Source organism: Amaranthus tricolor, chromosome 4 (genome assembly GCF_026212465.1).
Source record: "Amaranthus tricolor cultivar Red isolate AtriRed21 chromosome 4, ASM2621246v1, whole genome shotgun sequence".
In the NCBI taxonomy this organism is placed as follows: domain Eukaryota; kingdom Viridiplantae; phylum Streptophyta; class Magnoliopsida; order Caryophyllales; family Amaranthaceae; genus Amaranthus; species Amaranthus tricolor.
This window is the reverse complement of record NC_080050.1, coordinates 27,065,817-27,084,053: the sequence shown is the minus strand read 5'-3', so window position 1 is coordinate 27,084,053 and position 18,237 is coordinate 27,065,817. Positions and strand designations below refer to the sequence as shown.

The following is an 18,237-nucleotide window of genomic DNA, read 5'->3' as shown; positions in this document are numbered from 1 at the left end:
TTTCTTAGGTTTGGTGAGGTATTACCGAAGATTTGTACGCGACTTTTCCAAGATTGCGCGACCGTTGCGCAGTTGACCAGAAAAGATATACGATTTTTTTAGAATGAACAGTACGATAAAGCTTTTAGGATTCTCAAGACACGACTGACTTCTGCACCTATCTTAGCACTACCTGATGGAGAGTCAGAATTCGAGTTGTACACTGATGCATCGAAAAATGGTTTGGGGTGTGTGTTAATGCAAAATGGGTGCGTCATTGCGTATGCTTCACGGCAACTAAAGACCTATGAGATCAACTATCCGACACATGACGTGGAGTTAGTTGCAGTAGTCATCGCTCTCAACATATGGAGACACTATTTATATCGTACTAATTTTAAGGTCTTGTCTGATCACAAAAGCCTGAAGTACATATTCACCCAGAGGGAGTTGAATATGAGGCAACGGCGATGGCTAGAGCTGATTTCAGATTATAATCTGGAGATCCGATACCATGAGGGAAAAGCTAATGTCGTCGCTGATGCTTTGAGCCGGAAAGTTGTACATAGTTTATGTAATGCCTTAGCTAGAGTGCGTTTAAGAGAAGAAATAGAGGAGATGGGTATCGAGATAGTAGACCATGGGGTAGTGGCGTCGATGATGGAGGTAACATCTGATTTGTTGGAAGAGATTAGGATGAAACAGACTAATGATACACATTTGATTGAGAAGGCATCTCTGGTGGTAGAAACACCCGACCCACATTTTGGCCTACACGAGGATAGTAGTTTGCGATACGACTATAGATGGTGCGTGCCTAACGATTCAGACCTACGTACTTGTATTCTGAGAGAGGCGCATAGTTCATGTTTCTCCATACATCCGGGAACTAACAAGATGTACCAAGATCTCAGGAGAACATTTTGGTGGCATGGTATGAAAAAGCACATCACTAATTTTGTTGCCAAATGCCTAACCTGCCAGAAGGTCAAGATAGATCACCGTCGACCTCAAGGTTTACTTCACCCGTTGCTGATACCCGAGTGGAAGTGGGAATCGATATCTATGGATTTTGTGTGTGAACTACCGAGGACTACAAAGGGCAACAATATGATTTGGGTCATAGTTGATCGATTGACAAAATCGGCACATTTCATTCCGATGAAGGACACCTGGAACAAGCATCAGTTGGCCTTAGCGTATCGACAGCAAGTGATGAGACATCACGGAGTTCCACGAGACATAATCTCAGATAGAGATGCTCGATTTTGTCTAATTTTTGGCAAAAGCTACAGGATTATTTGGGTACTGAGTTGAGAATGAGCACAGCGTTTCACCCAGCTACAGATGGACAGACAGAACGGACTATACAGACGCTTGAGGATATGTTACGAGCATGTGTCTTAGATTTTGGGGGTTCATGGGACGATAAGTTGGATATGATTGAGTTCTCGTATAATAACAGTTATCATTCGAGTATTGGGATGGCACCATTCGAGGCACTTTATGGTCGTAGTTGTCGTAGCCCTGTATGTTGGATTGATAGTTCGGATACGGTAACTGTGGGACCGCCTTTGATTCAAGAAATGATCGAACAAGTCCAGTTGATACGAAGGAGGATGAGAGCAGCGCAGGATAGGCAAAAGAGTTACGCAGACCAACGACGTCAACCTCTTGAATTTCAAGTTGGAGATAAAGTCTTCCTTCGAGTCTCTCCAATTGAAGGTGTGATGTGGTTTGGGAGGAAGGGTAAGCTCAGTCCAAGATTCATTGGACCCTACGAGATCCTTGAGCGCATAGGCGAGGTAGCATATCGACTTGCGTTACCTACGTCTATTGATAGAGTGCATCACATGTTTCACGTATCCCAACTAAGGCAGTACATCCGGGATGACTCACGCATCCTTCAGGCAGAACAATTAACCCTGGATGACACCTTGCAGTATGAAGAGACTCCCGTTCAGATTCTAGATAAGAAGACGCGTGATACTCGTCGAGGTAGTGTAGCACTTGTGAAAGTGCTATGGTCTAATCACGTTACCGAAGAAGCCACGTGGGAGGCAAAAGATGCCATGAGACGTGATTATCCTTGGTTGTTTACTTAGGTATTTATATTTTTATCGTTTTATAGCTATTGCATCTCCTTAGTCTTAAAGAGTTAAGTTCGAGGACGAACTTTATTCTAAGTTGGGTAGGATTTTTGGATTCAGAACTATTTTAGTAAGTGTGGATGGTTAAAATGGTTAGTCGCTAAATGTAGATTCTTATAGGGCATAAGTATGAGAACTTGATCAACATAGATTTACGATATGTATGTTAGTTGGATATTTGAGTATATGTTTTGTTCAACTTCGAGGACGAAATTCTTCTTAAGTTGGGTAGAATGTGACATTCGGGAATTTAAAATAAATAAAATTATTTTGGGCTTTAAATTAATTAGAAAATTTACCATGAATGAAGTGAGTTAAGTAGGTTATTATAATAATAATAATAATAATAATAATAATAATAATAATAATAACAATAATAATAATAATAATATATATTAAAAAAAAAAAAGATCTAGTGTTGGCGGCAAGGCTAAGCTAGGTGGCATATGTTCCACTTAGTTTTTATTTAGATGGCATGATTATATAGTTCTTAAACTAATTTTTTTCTTGGCCATGAAGGAAGAATTAGAATAATAAAAAATCTTTAGCCTATAAATAATGTAAAGTTACCGTGGGTAAAAACAGAAGAAGAAGGAAATCAGAAAAAATAATTTCACAAATATAATCTAATTCCTAAAAATTCTCAAAAATTTTCTAATAATAGTATTTATATAGAAATTCAAGGGGGAAAGCTAATATTGTGGCTAAAAAAATTCTACAACAAAGAAATTTAATTAATAGTGAAAATATTAAAGGTATAAATTCTTACATATATTTATTTACATAAAATTATGCCCAAAAATTTTATATGTGTTTAGTATATATAAATTAAATTTTCTGAAAATTTTGGTGAATTAATTCGTTGTAATTTAATTTATATGATTTATTCATTGAAATTGTCAAAAATCGCATAATCTAGAATAATATAAATTAAAATAGTAAATATTAATATTTTCTTTTAAACGAAAAGTTTTCTGTACATATATATATGAAATATAAGTTATATATTAATTTCGTGAATTATAGTCGAGTATAAATATTATTATTAATTTTTGCTAAAAAAACGCATAAATAAGGAAAATCATAAATTGGATTACCATTTCTTGATTACATTATATTCTATTGCCATACTTTTACCAAATTAATCTTTTCAATCAAAAACCTCCTGAAATTAAACATTTGAGATACAATTGTATTGGGTATTGTTAAATTTTGACTAAAATGTGTAAGTTGAGTCTTGATCAAAATTGGAGACTAGTAATATTGGGTAATTTGATATTCTTGAATCGACTGTGAGATTTTAAAGGTTAGAATGCTAGCATAACTCTTGGTTAAGTTGCGGTCTTAGGAGGAGATGTAATAGATTATATGTTAGTATAGTAGTATCAAACGCTCTCTAGTGATGTTGTGATCTTGTTATGCTTCAGGAGACGATATCATCGAAGAACCCTTCTAGTTGATAGCTGGATTTGTTACCTTGAAGCAACATCGTCTGTGAGTAGTAACAGTCCCTTAAAACGGGTTTGGCCAGACTACAATTTGTAAAAATGTTTTATTAAAGTTTGTGAAATTTATATGATTGAAATAACTTGTTTATGAATAATTATACTGATATTGATATGTTCAGTGGATCGAGCTTACGAGCTGGTCATTGACGGAGTAGTGAGACATTGTCTCATATTCTCCTGTTTTGAGGTGAATTGTCATTCAAATATTGACTAGCCTCACCCGAGAGTGACATAGTCTTAGAGCTATGAATGTTTCTCTCAACTAGTCTCTCTGTGCGCACATAGATCTAGGGAACTGATGTTGCTTTTAAACTATTGTTTTGAATTGTTGTATTGTATTGTTTTGGATTGTTACTTCTCATTCAGTTTAATCTGATTTCCTGTTGTTTCCATCTATTAGTCGATTACAGATCGAATCCGGTCGGGAACAATTGGGTTAGCAATGTTGATGAGGGTGCCAAGGATGTCCTTTTGAGCTGAGCCCGTGAGAGTTTATAGTTTGTATTAGGAATTTGTTAAATGTATATTAGTTCTGATTATGTTGGTTATATTGGACTCGAAGTGAATTGTATGATTACTTTATGTTTAGGTTAAATGTTTGGTTTGAGATTTAGCTGAGTTAGTTACACTAAAAGCTGGTGATCCGTTTGCTCAGGTTTTGGAGATCCGATTTAAGTTTTTTGGAAAATAAATCCCGTGATAACTCTGTTTACCCAGTCAACGGTAAGCTGGGTTGTTACATGAATTTTGTTAGTATTGTGTGGATATGTTTATGAAAAATCCAACTTACCATAGATAGTAGTCACCGGATAATGAGAGTTTATTTGTGTTGCCAATATCCATATGCCCCACTTTATATCCGTATTTCCCATTAATTAAATGATAATATTACTATTTAAATTACATGACTAATTTCACCTATCACCTATTTGCTTCGAATGATTCCTATTTCAAATTATTTTTATATAAACCAATCTTTGGTACCAATTTGTTCCCAAGCCCCAGCATATCCTCAATTTTTTTTAACTATTATAACAGGTAATCTTGCAAAAAAGAAAGAAACATTAAAATTTTAATTTAAAAAAAAAAAACAAATAGGCAACCCTGATACTTACCACCACTGCCATCTCACCCAAACCTATTCCACGCCATCTCTGCCACCCAAACAAGTAGTTAGTGGGTGGAGTGTTGTGAGGAGAGGGGAGGAAGGGAGTAGAGTGGCAGAGGTGGTGAGGAAGAGGGTTGGGTGGGATTGTATAGTGGTGGTAAGTAAGGGTGGCCTTTTGTGTTTTATTTATTTAATTTTTTTTTTTTTTGCAAAATTACTTGTTATTATTTGGGGTGTCAATTTTCAGAAAAATATTTATGTTGCGGGTCGGGTACAAGACCTGTCTCAATTAGGTCGGGTCATGGGCCACAAAATAAATATTAACAAGTACCTACCAACCCATTATAATAGACAAATTTTTTTTCGAAAATTATTTTGTTGGTTCAGTTGCGGCTGCTGACTTTTGGGACTAAATAATACTTCGTCCCTTTAATTTTATATATACCATAACACTCAAAGAATTCTCAGATATTTTAAATTTTAAAGTCTAAACTCGAATGGACCAAATTACGGCTATTACCTGTTATGTTTTTTACTGATGGTGCATTGAACAAGAGAAATTAAGTATTAACTCATTTATTAGAATTAAAAACTACTTTAAAACACCGTTAAAGTAGCTACTGCCTACTGAAATATGCGTATACATATTGCATAACATTTTCAAATCTGTAATGGTGCATTGAACAAATGATTAATTCTATTTTTTTTAGTTTTTATAAAGTGTTATAAATAAAATCGGATACCCGGTGTCCCAACCTGAATTATCTGGGTAATCGATATTCGGGTACCCGGATAAATTGGGTCGGGACACGGGCCACTAAATTTGATACCCGACATTCTGGGTACCTGATTATGAACACTCATGGTTATTATGTAAAAACATAAAGCATATGCTAGGAGTAAATTAGTACCAAAGGTTTGTACAAGTATTACTCCTATTTGTTAAAACGATGCTTCTGAACCCATTTGAAAGAGCAGGTAATTGTCACGAGCATAAAAAAGGTTCATCACGTCACATATAGCTACTAGCTAGCTCATATTAACATTTATTCTGTTTTATTATATACTTCCTCCTATTCATTTTAAGTGTTTTATTTTTTTATTTTATCAAGTCATCTTAAATGTCTCATTTCTATTTTAGATATGCTAACTTTATTAATTTACCCTTACTAAATTTAACTTTTTAATACCTTTACACTTATCAATCCCATTTTACTCTTATCAAAATTTAAAAACACTACGCTCTTTCTTTCATATGTGGTCCTATTTAACCACTTAAAAAATAGTGAAAAGTCAAATGGGATATATTAAGTAAATAGGAAGGATTATTTGTTATTGATGGTCATATTTTATCCACAAAATATATTACTATCAGTAATAAATATATTTAAGAACGAAACTATTAATTCTGTTACAAACTTTATGTTTTGTATTTTTTTTAAAAAAGGAAAAAACTTTCTGTTTTGTATGTTAGCTGTATATATAGATATCAGCTCAACATTATTAACAACTATTTATTCAATCTTCTAATAAAGTGTTTTATAATTTATCTTTCCTTTCTCAATGAATTCCGTGATATTGTTCTATTACTACATTCAAAATATTAATAAAATAATCAAATAAAAATTATAAGCTATTAGGAATATTACCTAAAAGAATAATAAAAACGGACTAAAGTAAAAAATAAATTGTAGAACTCTAAGAATAGAGGGTATAACAGAGGGACTGGTTTAATCAATTGAAGTGAAGTTCTAGTGATTTATGGTTAAACTTAAAACTAAAGGTTGCAAAACTCTATCATTTCTAGTTGAAATATAAAATATTTCTAAAATTAAAATATAACAAAGTAAAAAGGAAAAAAACACTAAGATTTATATGATAAATACCTTAAATATTAAAAAATGGCAAAAAGATAAACAAATTAAATTCAACAAAATGAATGAATGAATATTTCTACTTGCTCAAGTACATTACTCTTGGTATTTTTTTGTTCTAACTTAAATTTATCGTAGTACTACTACTATAACCATTTAACCAATTACTTGTACAATTATACACTCTACACAAGCGTAGAGCAAGAAGAAGTAGAAGGATCATACAAAGCAGGCAACAAATACTTCCTTCCATTCACACCATTTGCATTATAACTGGCCCCACTTGTTTCATCCACCAACAAATTCCCTGCATATCCCGGGTAAGCTCCTTTTCCATAAACCCCAGGACAAGCTGAAGAAACTTCAAGTGGGGCCTCTTTCGGACCTTGGTAAAACCCATTTCCAAACGGGTTTGTAACCGTTGCCGCCATTAATGAAGCTAAGTTTATTATCATTCCATCAATACCCACATCGTTATTCGGGGCAACCAATGGTGGGCTTTGTGGGCCGTAAATGGGCTGGTGAAATGGCCAGGCGCATTGACCCGGGCATTGGGTTTCCGAGTTACCAACCCAAATGTAAGCGAACTTGTGGGTATGACCCATTTTGGAGCTTGACCCGTGGGTACCGCACCGGCTTGAACAGAGCCCAGCAACTGCCACGTCGGATGAAGTCAATACAACGTTGATTGAATTGAATTTCCCCCCTTTAGAAGCGAGTTCGACAAGGTGTTTGTTAGTGAGTGATTTACCGAGTGAGTAAGACTCGTCAATGACTGGTTTACCTAAGGTTAAGGATAAGGATGAAGCTCTTTTGTTTGCCATGTGGTAGTATTTACCAATGGAGTTCCACCAAGTGGCAACTGATGGGTGGTGGCTGTGAGATTTGGTGGGTGACAGTGAGGTGATGAAATCAGAAACAATGGCTTTTTGGGAAGGGGAGAATTTACCATACCAAATCAAAGTAACAGTGATTTTACCAGAAAGAAGTGGGCCCTGGTGGTATTGAAGGAGGGAAGTTGTAGATGGGTCTTCTATTTGTTGATTAAACTTGTTTCTTCCTGCTATGGAGATTTGGAGAAGAGAGAAAATAATTGTGAAGATTATTGGTAAGAATTTTTGAGTATTTGAAGTCATTTTTAATATTCAAAATTTGGGTTTTTTTTGGGGGGGGGGGTATTTTTGGGTTTAGGAAGTGTTTGGTTTGTGAAGAAGAATGGGATTTGGATGAATAAAATAGGAGGGGTTTTGGGGGTTTAAATAGGGTATAAAGTGGATGAGTTTGAAGGGAAGGTGATGGGAAAAAGACAGAAAAAGGCAATACAAAAATTAATTCTTAGGCACGGAAAAGGACGATAATACAATAAGGTAACAGCTTCATAGATACGCGTTGTGGGACCCATGTTTGGATGGGCTGGCATGTTCAAAATTTCTTTATTGCCCTTTTAAAAGGGGAAGTGTGTAGACCAAGAGATGGATTATCTTTATGTTCTTCAATTTTTCTCATTTGTAGATAAAGGTTGGTAAATAAGGAATGTGTGAGTATATTAGGTGTTAAATGATAAATTTTACAAAGGTGTTTTTATTATAATGTTTTATATTTTGAAACATTTTTTTGATAAATTACACCATTTAAGAAACACAACTTAACAATGTAGCATTATGTAATTACATTCTTAATGTTTAAAATTGTTTTAATGTACAATTTTTCTCATTATGATCCCTTACTTTTTTAATAAATGTTTTACTTCTTTTTATAATTTCAAATAATAATAATAATAATCATTACTTATTTCAATTTTCCATCAATATTATTTACTTCGAATATAATTTTATCACTTATTATTTCTCCTTACGTCATAGTAATTAGCATAATTTTTTATGCCTACTTATTGTATTTTTAATGTCTACTTTCAATATCTTAAATGTTACTTACATCATTTTTAATGTCTACGTATAATATTTTACAAAATATATAATGGGTCAGCCTAATTAGAGATGATCTCTGACACGAATTTATGTTTTTCTAATGCCACATATGAAAATCATTGTATTCACGCCAAAGCCAAAGCAAGGCCGACCCTGAGATTTTAGGGGCTCGGGGCGAAAAATAATTATGGGCCCTAATTATAAAATATATATTTATAATTATAAATTTATAACATAAAAAAATATTACACGTCAATCATAGAGCTCGATATTATCCGCTTTTTGTTGGATAATCATGCATTTATAATTGAATAATTAGTAAATAAAGTAATAGTTATTATTAATAACACTTTGACTTAATAATTAAATGGATAATTTAATCACATAAGGTCTCAAGTTTAATGTATATAAAGATAAAATTTATCAACTTTTTTCGTTGGCCCTGAATACAAATCCTTTTTACTCTTGCTTATGGACTATGGTCGACCCTGCCAAAAGGCGTTTAGTTAGTAGAATGAGGGGTAGAAAAGAAAAAAGAAAGAAAAAAAGAGACGTTGAAGAAGAGAGGGAAAGGGGAGAGTAATAGGCAGGCACCAGGCTGTAGTATGGGGAAGGGTGAGAAGTCCAACTGGCAAATGGCAATACTTACCAAACTATTATGAAAATTTGAAAAAGGCCATGCTGGCTGTTGCTGGCTTTAAAACTTAGACTTAAGATGATGGTGACGTGTCACGGACTTTTTGCATTTATGTTGATAGATTGAGAGACGCATCCAATGACTGACATGGATTGTGTGATGGGAGCCACAAGTACCGACCTTCCTCACACCTCACCTTCACGCCCTTCATTCTTATTCTCTAGGCCTCTACCCGGCGCCTACCTTCTCCTTTTCTTCTCATTATGACTCCCTTCCTACTACCAATTTTTTAAAGACAAGGGATATTTCATAGAAGTATTACCTCAACTTTAGTAATTGACCAACATCCACTCATCAGAGTACAGTTTTGGATCTCTCATTTGTCTTGTGTTTACTTTTAGTCTTGTTTCGTAATCGATTTTTAATAGTAGAAATAATAATTAAAATTTAGTGTAATTTTAGTAGAATTATATTTTGACAAATTTAATGGTTATGCGTATTTCCTTCAACAACCTCATATCCTTAACAAAATTCATTCTAATGCATTATCATTTGAACATGTGTTATTAGGTGTTAATAGAAAGTTGTGAGCAAAAAAACTTTTTTATGATTAAACTTTCATTACCATAGAAATAACATGATACATATCATGAAAATTTGTACTACAAATCATTCTATTATCACCAATTAGTACTGTTAACCAAATGGGTCGTTATTGTTATTTGTCAACTAACTATAATGAGATACCTTTGTGAGAGACAGACGACCTTAAAATAATAAGCTCATATTTTTATTTTCTCATTAATTTATATTAATTGGACTATTTAGCCCATATATTTAATGCATCTCTCAAAGAGACCGTCTCTATAACAATTTGTGAATTATAATTGTTACTCGCCGTTATAGTTTGTTGGTACTTTGGTAATACTTTGACAACAATGTGAGAGTATTTTGATTAAAGTGTAATCAACAAACTAAAACTAAGTGAGTTGACTCCTTTTTTGAGGTGCTTTTAAAATTTCATCAATAGGCTAGCAACTAGATGACTATATATTATTTGACTAGATGATTTTAAATACACTATTACGAGCAATATATTGTTGTATACTACAATATAATTTGCTATTAATGAGATATATTTAGCGAAATTTAATTTAAATGCCACTACATCAAATTTATAATATATAGAGGATTTAGTGACATTTATTAGACCCTTTAACAGCATATTAAAAAATCACAGTAAAGTTTTTTGCGACACAGGATCTAGTGACATTTCTCATAAATGCCACTAAAAACTATAGTAACAATTGCATATGCCACTAAAGACCAAATAAAGTGTTGCTAAATCACTTTATAGTAAAACTTAAAATAAAAACTAATAATTATTACACTAAAAATATAATTTAGTGATATTTTTTTAATGCTACTAAATCCAATGTCGCGAAAAATTAAATTTGTTGTAGTGGTAGATTATTTGATTCATAACAAGTTTTTTTGAATCACCTAATTTATAAAGCAGTAGCATTAGATGGTTGTGTGCAAAGGTGTTTAAAATTGAATGATATTTATCCGACTTTATAAACGAATCCGAGATGACACAACTTTAGAACTGATTACAATTATGTAAAATTCAAAATGGACACACGATCAGATTTCAAACTGACCTAAAATATCTAACTCGACAACAACTCGATGACTCGAATCAACACATCTAATCAAGTGTCATTAGATGGTTTAAGCATCAAAATATATATTTATACCTAAATAAAATAAAATTATTTAACAAGCTGTTAATAATTGGTTCTAATGAAAACTTTTGTAATGTATTATTTCACCTTAATATTTTTCTAGCATTTAATGAGGTTGAAACATAAACTTTTGTGTACAAAGACTAGCATTGTGGTCTGTGGATAAGGATGGGATTCAGTCCTAGTCCAACTTAATTTGAGAAAAAATAGATTGATTAATTGGAAAATAATTCTAAAGGGTTAATTGGTTGCCATGACACAAAATTGAGTACCCCATGCCCATAAATTTAAGTAGAAATCATCCGGCACCATTATGATTTTCGAGTTTGGTTTTTTCTGACTATTGGTTTATTAGTTGGTAAAAAATTAAAAAAAAAAACATATTTAGTAAATGGTTTTAAAGTCAAAATAAAAAAAATAAAAAATAAAAAAACTAGTTTTTGTTAGTTTTTTTCGATTTTTTGTTGTCCCACTTTTACTTCTAATAAAAAACTAACAATCAGTATTTATTTTACTCAATATCTCCCTAAACAATTAACTTGTCTTAAACTTAAAGATGACGAATAAAAAAAGCCAATAAATTTAACCGGTAAAATAAGCTAAAAACTAAAACACTAAATTTAAAATTTGTATTGCCTAAGCGTCCACGTACAATGGCTTAATGCACCGGTATAATACAAGTAGGGCTTAAATAGATTAGTTAATTAAATACTATGACAACGACCATTAGCGCGCGTGAAACTGAAGAGTGTTGTAATTTAGTACACAAAAACAAAGCACGCAGTTAAATTAAAAAAAATGTGATTAGTTATAGGGGACTTAAATCCGGTCTTTATAAATCGCATTCTTACATCACTCTGCATAAATCTATGTCTATTTCTCTTAAATCCATCGAATCAAAACTAAATTGTTTCCATAAAGGAATCCTATTTTGCAGGACACAGCAATGTATTAGCTGTCCATGCCATAAAAATATCGACTGCTTGCGACATTTTTTTTTTACATAATTTAATACTCTATTTCAATCTTTAATATCTCTAATTATCTATAATAAAAAATTATAAAATTTTGATATTAATAATCTTTGTTTAGAGACAAATCAAACAAGATCTTACTTAACTATATTTGAACTTATAGATTAAAAGTTATTTACAAATTAAAAATATAAGTGAATAGTACAAATATTGCTAAAATTGCCACTAATTTGAAATGAAGAAATTACATATTTTGTAAACAACTTTTTAGTTGGTTTATTAATTGGTTAAAAGGCCAAAAATATTATTTGCTCTTTTTTTCATGTTTTCGTTAGTAATTTTAGGTGGTTTATATTGACGTTATTCTCACAAAAATTGTTCTATTCATATAGTTTTTGTTGACATAATTAGTCTTGATTATCTTTTTTTTTTTAATATTTATAATCCTCACATATTTTTCAATAATTTTATTCTAATATTTTATAATATTTAAGTTCTTGTCACATGCTTAACATAACATACCTAACGGTTGCATTTGGATAAGTTTTTCTCCCTTTAGAATAAAAATTAAATAAAATTTATTTTTCGTATAAACTACAGTAATTATTCTGTAAAAAACTTATTACAACAAGTAATAAGATTCTAACAATTTTCTTTAAAATTTATTAATTTTATTTTTCGATAACATGCTGAAGTAAGATTATCACATCATAACTAGACAATTAATAATATTAATGCATTTTGATATGACTCTTGATTCGAAAGTAGACTAGAGAATCATTATAAAATCATTATAAAAATGAGAAAAAAAGAATTTGGTTCTTTGTGGATAGTCTACTCATGACTCGAGGTTAGGTTATAAAATTGCTACAAATATAAAAAAAGATGATTTAATTCTTTTATAGGAGGTGAATACAGAATACATACGTTATTATGCTTTTTCGAGTTGCCTTATATTAGTATAATTGAATTTTTTATTAACTATTATTAGTTGAAGATGAATTAAATAAGACAGAAACTTTAGGCTTTCTATTTTTTGAATAATTTTTTTCTATAGAATTCACAATGCTAATATTTTATTTTCATGAACCTTTTGACTTTGTGGGATGCTAATTTGAAAGGATAATATTATGTTGTTTATGTAGACTAAGAAATAAACTTTGAATTTTGGTTTTTTAGATGAGAGCATTAAATTTTACTCTCACTATTTTTATTCGTTCTTCCTATTTATTTTTTTGCAAAATCTCAATACAAATTTAAAAGTTAAATAATTTTAATTGTGAATTTTTTTAAAAAAAAAGTTCTAAAAAGTTGATATTTAGAAAGTAGATATTAAAACGAATCTATCAATGTCCAACATGAATATGTTTTTTCATATATAAATCAATGAGATTAATTTCATAGTTAAACTTTGACAATAAAATTCGTAAATTTTATTTGAGAAAAACATATAAAAACTGAGCGAGCCACTTATAGTTTTGACATAATATTGACTTATAGAGTAGTTCACCATACAACTATACAAGAATGTTTGTCAATGAGATGGTTTGCATTCTAAGTAGTTCATTTTTACATTTGTTTTAATTTTTTTATTGTGAAGACATGATGTATCAAAATGCTTTGAAAGAGTACTTCTATTTTTAGAGAAATTTTCAAATAAGATGGTTTTATAGTGAGTCTGTTTTTATTGAAATGACCAAATATACAGCTATTGTCTTAAAATGATTATTTATACTATTAAAGGGATCAAATACCATTTTAAAGTGGTCACTTTTTATAGTCTTAGGGTAATCACATATAACCTTATAGTAATCAGTTAAAGAAATGAGTTAAGTATATAAGTTCTCAAAGGTAAACTAAAAATGGTTGTAAAGTGATGGAAAAATAAAAGCATTAGTCTCCTTATTTTGGGATAAATATTTATCCTAGTAGGATGAAAGCGAAATATTTCTTTAACAAGGAAAAATGAATTCCTACTTATAGAAAAATCTATTTTTTTAAATAATTTGGGCTGATTAAATTGATGTCGTCTCATGGTAAGACAACTTCAATGAAAACTTAGTGATATATTTAATATAAGCACGTCTTAATGAGATATCAGTTCCCAATTTTTAAGTTATCAAGTTTAATCGATAATAAAAAGTATACTACTATAAGACATTAAACTAGTTTTTTCATTCTCTAATGTTTTTCTCATTTAGAATATTTCACTTTAAGGAAAAAAAATTTTAATTAATATTTTTGAGAAATATATATAGAAGATAAAATATATCTCGTTAAATTCATTTTAAATGTAAATTTTTTATCATGTATTTTTTATAATTTTTATAAAACGTATTTGAAAATATTTTGTCTGAAAACTGCTTTGAAAATATTACAAAAGTAAAACGAGAAAAAATAAACACAAGTGTAGTTTAGATTAGCCTTGGGGAAATGCTGACACTAATGCATTGAATATCATGATAATAAGTGGCATTGTGATTGGGAATTTGGAGACTTTAAGGCAAGCTCATAGAAAGTTTAAAGAATTGTTGGGAAAACCGGCCTCTTTTGAGTACGGTGGAGTTGATCGATTGTATAGGATTTTTTTTTTCTTCCAAAAAAATTAATAAAAAAAATATATTAAAATTTATTAATAAAATAAATATTTAATATAAATAATACACAAAATAAAAATTTTGCACATGGTCTCAAAATTTTCAAGACCGTATTAGAAAAGGATAATGCAAAAGTAACAATAAGAGCTACTTAGCTACTCAAAGCTCTTGCATGTGTGTATTTTAGGTTTCCAAGGTAGCTTTGTTTAGATATCAAATAATTTTGTAAGATAATCATAATTTGATATGGTAATAGTCTCAACTGGATAAGATTAAGTTAATATTTTATTTAATACATGGGAAGACTTTGTTAGAGAAAGCTATATTTTCAATAAAACAAGAACTAATTTTGAGGATTAAGTTAATAAAGGTACTTAATTATTGGTGTATCATTAATAATTTATGTATTGAAGGGGCCAAATTGTCATCATAATGCTGGCATGATATTTATCTCATTAGGAATATAGCAATATGTTTATAGCATATATGATCCATACCTGTCTAGCCCCATTTGTATGAATGTATATATCTTTAGTATTCACTGTATTTGAGCATCATGGACATGGGCAATCCTAGACCTAGTCAGGTCCCCCATTCTTGGCACACATATATTACGGTCACATACCCTTACCATACCTTGTTACTATGTACAATACATGAATCTGCATTGAGTAAAGGCGAAGTAAAAATATGCAATAATTTCTTATGTCTTGTTAATTTTATATTTTTTCGTAATTTTTAAGACCCCTTAATTAGAGGTCATGTACAATCGGATACCTTACACCTTACTCTCACGGTACGTACACATATCTTATCTCAACATTCCATCAAAATGTTAATAAGCTCATGGGGATGGTGATGGTGTTAAGCAAGGTGATATGCAAGTGCCATGGTGGATTGTGTTTGCAATCACAATGTTGGGATGATTTGTTTCACATCAATAAATTAAAGACAATCTGCACATTTTATAAGTCATTGAAGTTTTTCCTACTATTGTCAAATGGTTTGAATGATATCTCCTCGGCTTATAATTTATAAGTGTGTTTACATCGTGATTCACGATTATATGCTAATATTCACAATAAGTTCAGCGCATTTAACATGGTATCAAAACCGAATGTTAGATCAGTTGATTAAAACTAGATGGTAGGTTCATAAAAAATGATTTTTTAATCCTAATTTATTACTCCACATGCAAACTTGAAGAGGTTCGCATGTAAGGGGTGTTGGGGTTGTTTGTCCCATATCGTTAAATTAAAGATAGAACACATTTTATAAGTCATTCAAACCCTGTCTCTCATTGACATATTATTCTGGGATATTATCTACTTGACTTATAAAATATGCGCATATATGTGATACCCTATAATATACACTATGATTCACAGTAAGTCCATCCCATTCAGCAGATAATGTCTTGGGTGTTGCAACGTTCATGGTGAATATTAAATTTGTGACAAAAAAAGAACGATAGAGGAGAGCAGGGGAGGGAGATTTTAGGTCGGTAATGGTGTCTTGAGGTTATGGAGTAGAAGCTTTGGACACTAACGGAGTTTGAAGGATATGAAGCTTTGCTCAGTAATATGGTATCCTGAGGAACATGATTTTCTTAAAAAAACGTTATAATCAGTCAATTATATAATTACTAATTAAGTAGTATATACAACGTACACATTTGTAAGTATGTAGATACATATAAATAAAATGTAATAATAAATATCAACTAATTATGATAATGAATGAATGTGATAAATTCTAAAAATAAAGATATTAAAAATCACCCTTGTTTAAATAAAATTAATTTATATGAAAAACAAATTAGATATAAACAATACTCTTAATATTATCCAATAAAATAATTTTAGATTAAGCTTGTAAGTTTTCATTGATGCTGAATAGTTTAAAAATTGATATCAAAATTTAAATTTTACTGTCTTTAAAAATTTCGGGGTGAAGAAGATATCTTTAATTCTTGAATTTTATAAATTGGGATATTATACGATATACCCTTCTACACATGGATGAATTGATAAAAAAAAGTAAAACTAATGTACATGATTTAATTATATATCCAATTATCAATTGAAAAAATTTATAAATAATGAGAAAAAATAAAAAAAAAGGCTAGAATGGAAAAAAAAATAGTATTTTCTAATAATAAGAAAATATATTCAATTATGATAGATTCTCCTACTTTTTTTTTTTTTTTTATCAAAGATAGTTTTAAATTAAGCTTGTAAGAAAAGCTTTGTAAGAGAGCAAAATTATTTATGTAGTCATAAATTAGTTGGTATTCATAAAACGCGTCATTAATAAGTAGCTAATAGATTTTTGCCAAATCATTTATGTGATACATTTTTTATTTTTCAACTCTTTTATTATGTAGTATTATTACAATTATATATTATTATTATTATTATTATTATTATTATTATTATTATTATTATGATGTATTATAACAAAATTATTATTTAAAAAAGTAATAAAATAAAATAAAATGTAATAATCAATAATTTTAAAATAAAATATGTTACATAAAGAAAAACCACTATATATATAATACAGCCACATCAGAAAAGTAAACTCCATGACTTGCTACGTCAATTAGTGATATGATGTTCAGATGTTGAACAATTAATAGCATGCTGGAAGAATTTACTACACAGAGTTCAGGCCAACGAATACATTTCCTATTAGGATATATTGAAGCTTTTTTGTTATAGCATATGCTTAAAGGAACGGGTCAATGAAAATTAAGCTCGTGTTTCGCCTGAGTTATATGATACTTAGTTACCATTGGAGGTGTCCATTCCAACTATGAGATTAATTTCGAGTTCAGTGTTTTGAATCATTTTAAAATCAAATTCGGTTATATTAGGTGAATATCAAATAGTCGGGTTTATTTTAAAAACCTCTAATTATCACTAACACAAATTTTCATTAAAACTATCTTATCATGATACACTTTTAAATTGAACTAGATAACTTAACTAAATTAATTTTCAATAGCATAGCTAAAAAAATTACAACACGATGTGATCGTAGAAAGTGGTAGAGCTATGCTGGAGCCCACGGGGCCATGTGATCCTAGGCTTTTTAAAAAAAATTTAAAGTAGGCTTTTCTATTGGTAAGAGTAAAAATGTAAAATTAATTATGAAGTTTTTTGATAATAAATACTCCCTCATTTTAGTAATTTTGTCTTATTTATTTATTTTAGCTCATTTTTTTAATTAGCTTAGTTGATTTATTTTGTTTCATTTATCTTAAGGCCAGCCCATTAAAGATTAATGCTTAATTACCGTATTCTTAATGCCTACTTACATTACCTTAATGCTTACTTACCGTATCCTTAATGCCTATTTTCAATATCTTAAATGTCAACTTACAACATTCTTAATGTCTACTTGAAATATTTTTAAAAAATATATAATGGGTTGGCCCAATTAAAGACCGTCTCTCATAAGAATTCTTGATCTAGTATTTAAAATTTTAGCAAGTAAGGGTAAAATAATTGTTAATCTTACAAATAAAATTCTGCCGAAATTTTGCCATTAATTGGTGCCCCTGAAACTAAAATATTATTAATATTCACTTTTAGTTGTTTAATATTTTATGAAATTGACACATATATTATATGATGAAATTTTTTATATGAGGCAGTTTAAATATAATACTTATAACCTCATACATAAAATTATAAATCAACCGATATAAATTATAAGAATATAAAGTA

General features: G+C 30.3%; 1 protein-coding gene across 1 annotated transcript; it reads right to left on the bottom strand.

Moving 5' to 3' along the window:
- Positions 1-6,671: 6,671 nt before the first annotated feature.
- LOC130811242 (protein EXORDIUM-like) lies at positions 6,672-7,920 on the bottom strand. The gene has a single exon (XM_057677467.1). The coding sequence runs from the start codon at positions 7,753-7,755 to the stop codon at positions 6,805-6,807; it is 951 nt and encodes a 316-aa protein (XP_057533450.1). The 5' UTR covers positions 7,756-7,920; the 3' UTR covers positions 6,672-6,804.
- Between the last annotated feature and the right edge of the window lie 10,317 nt (positions 7,921-18,237).

Excerpts from the sequence above, each read along its gene's own strand:
- LOC130811242 (XM_057677467.1), bottom strand. The coding sequence starts at position 7,755 with ATGACTTCAAATACTCAAAAATTCTTACCAATAATCTTCACAATTATT.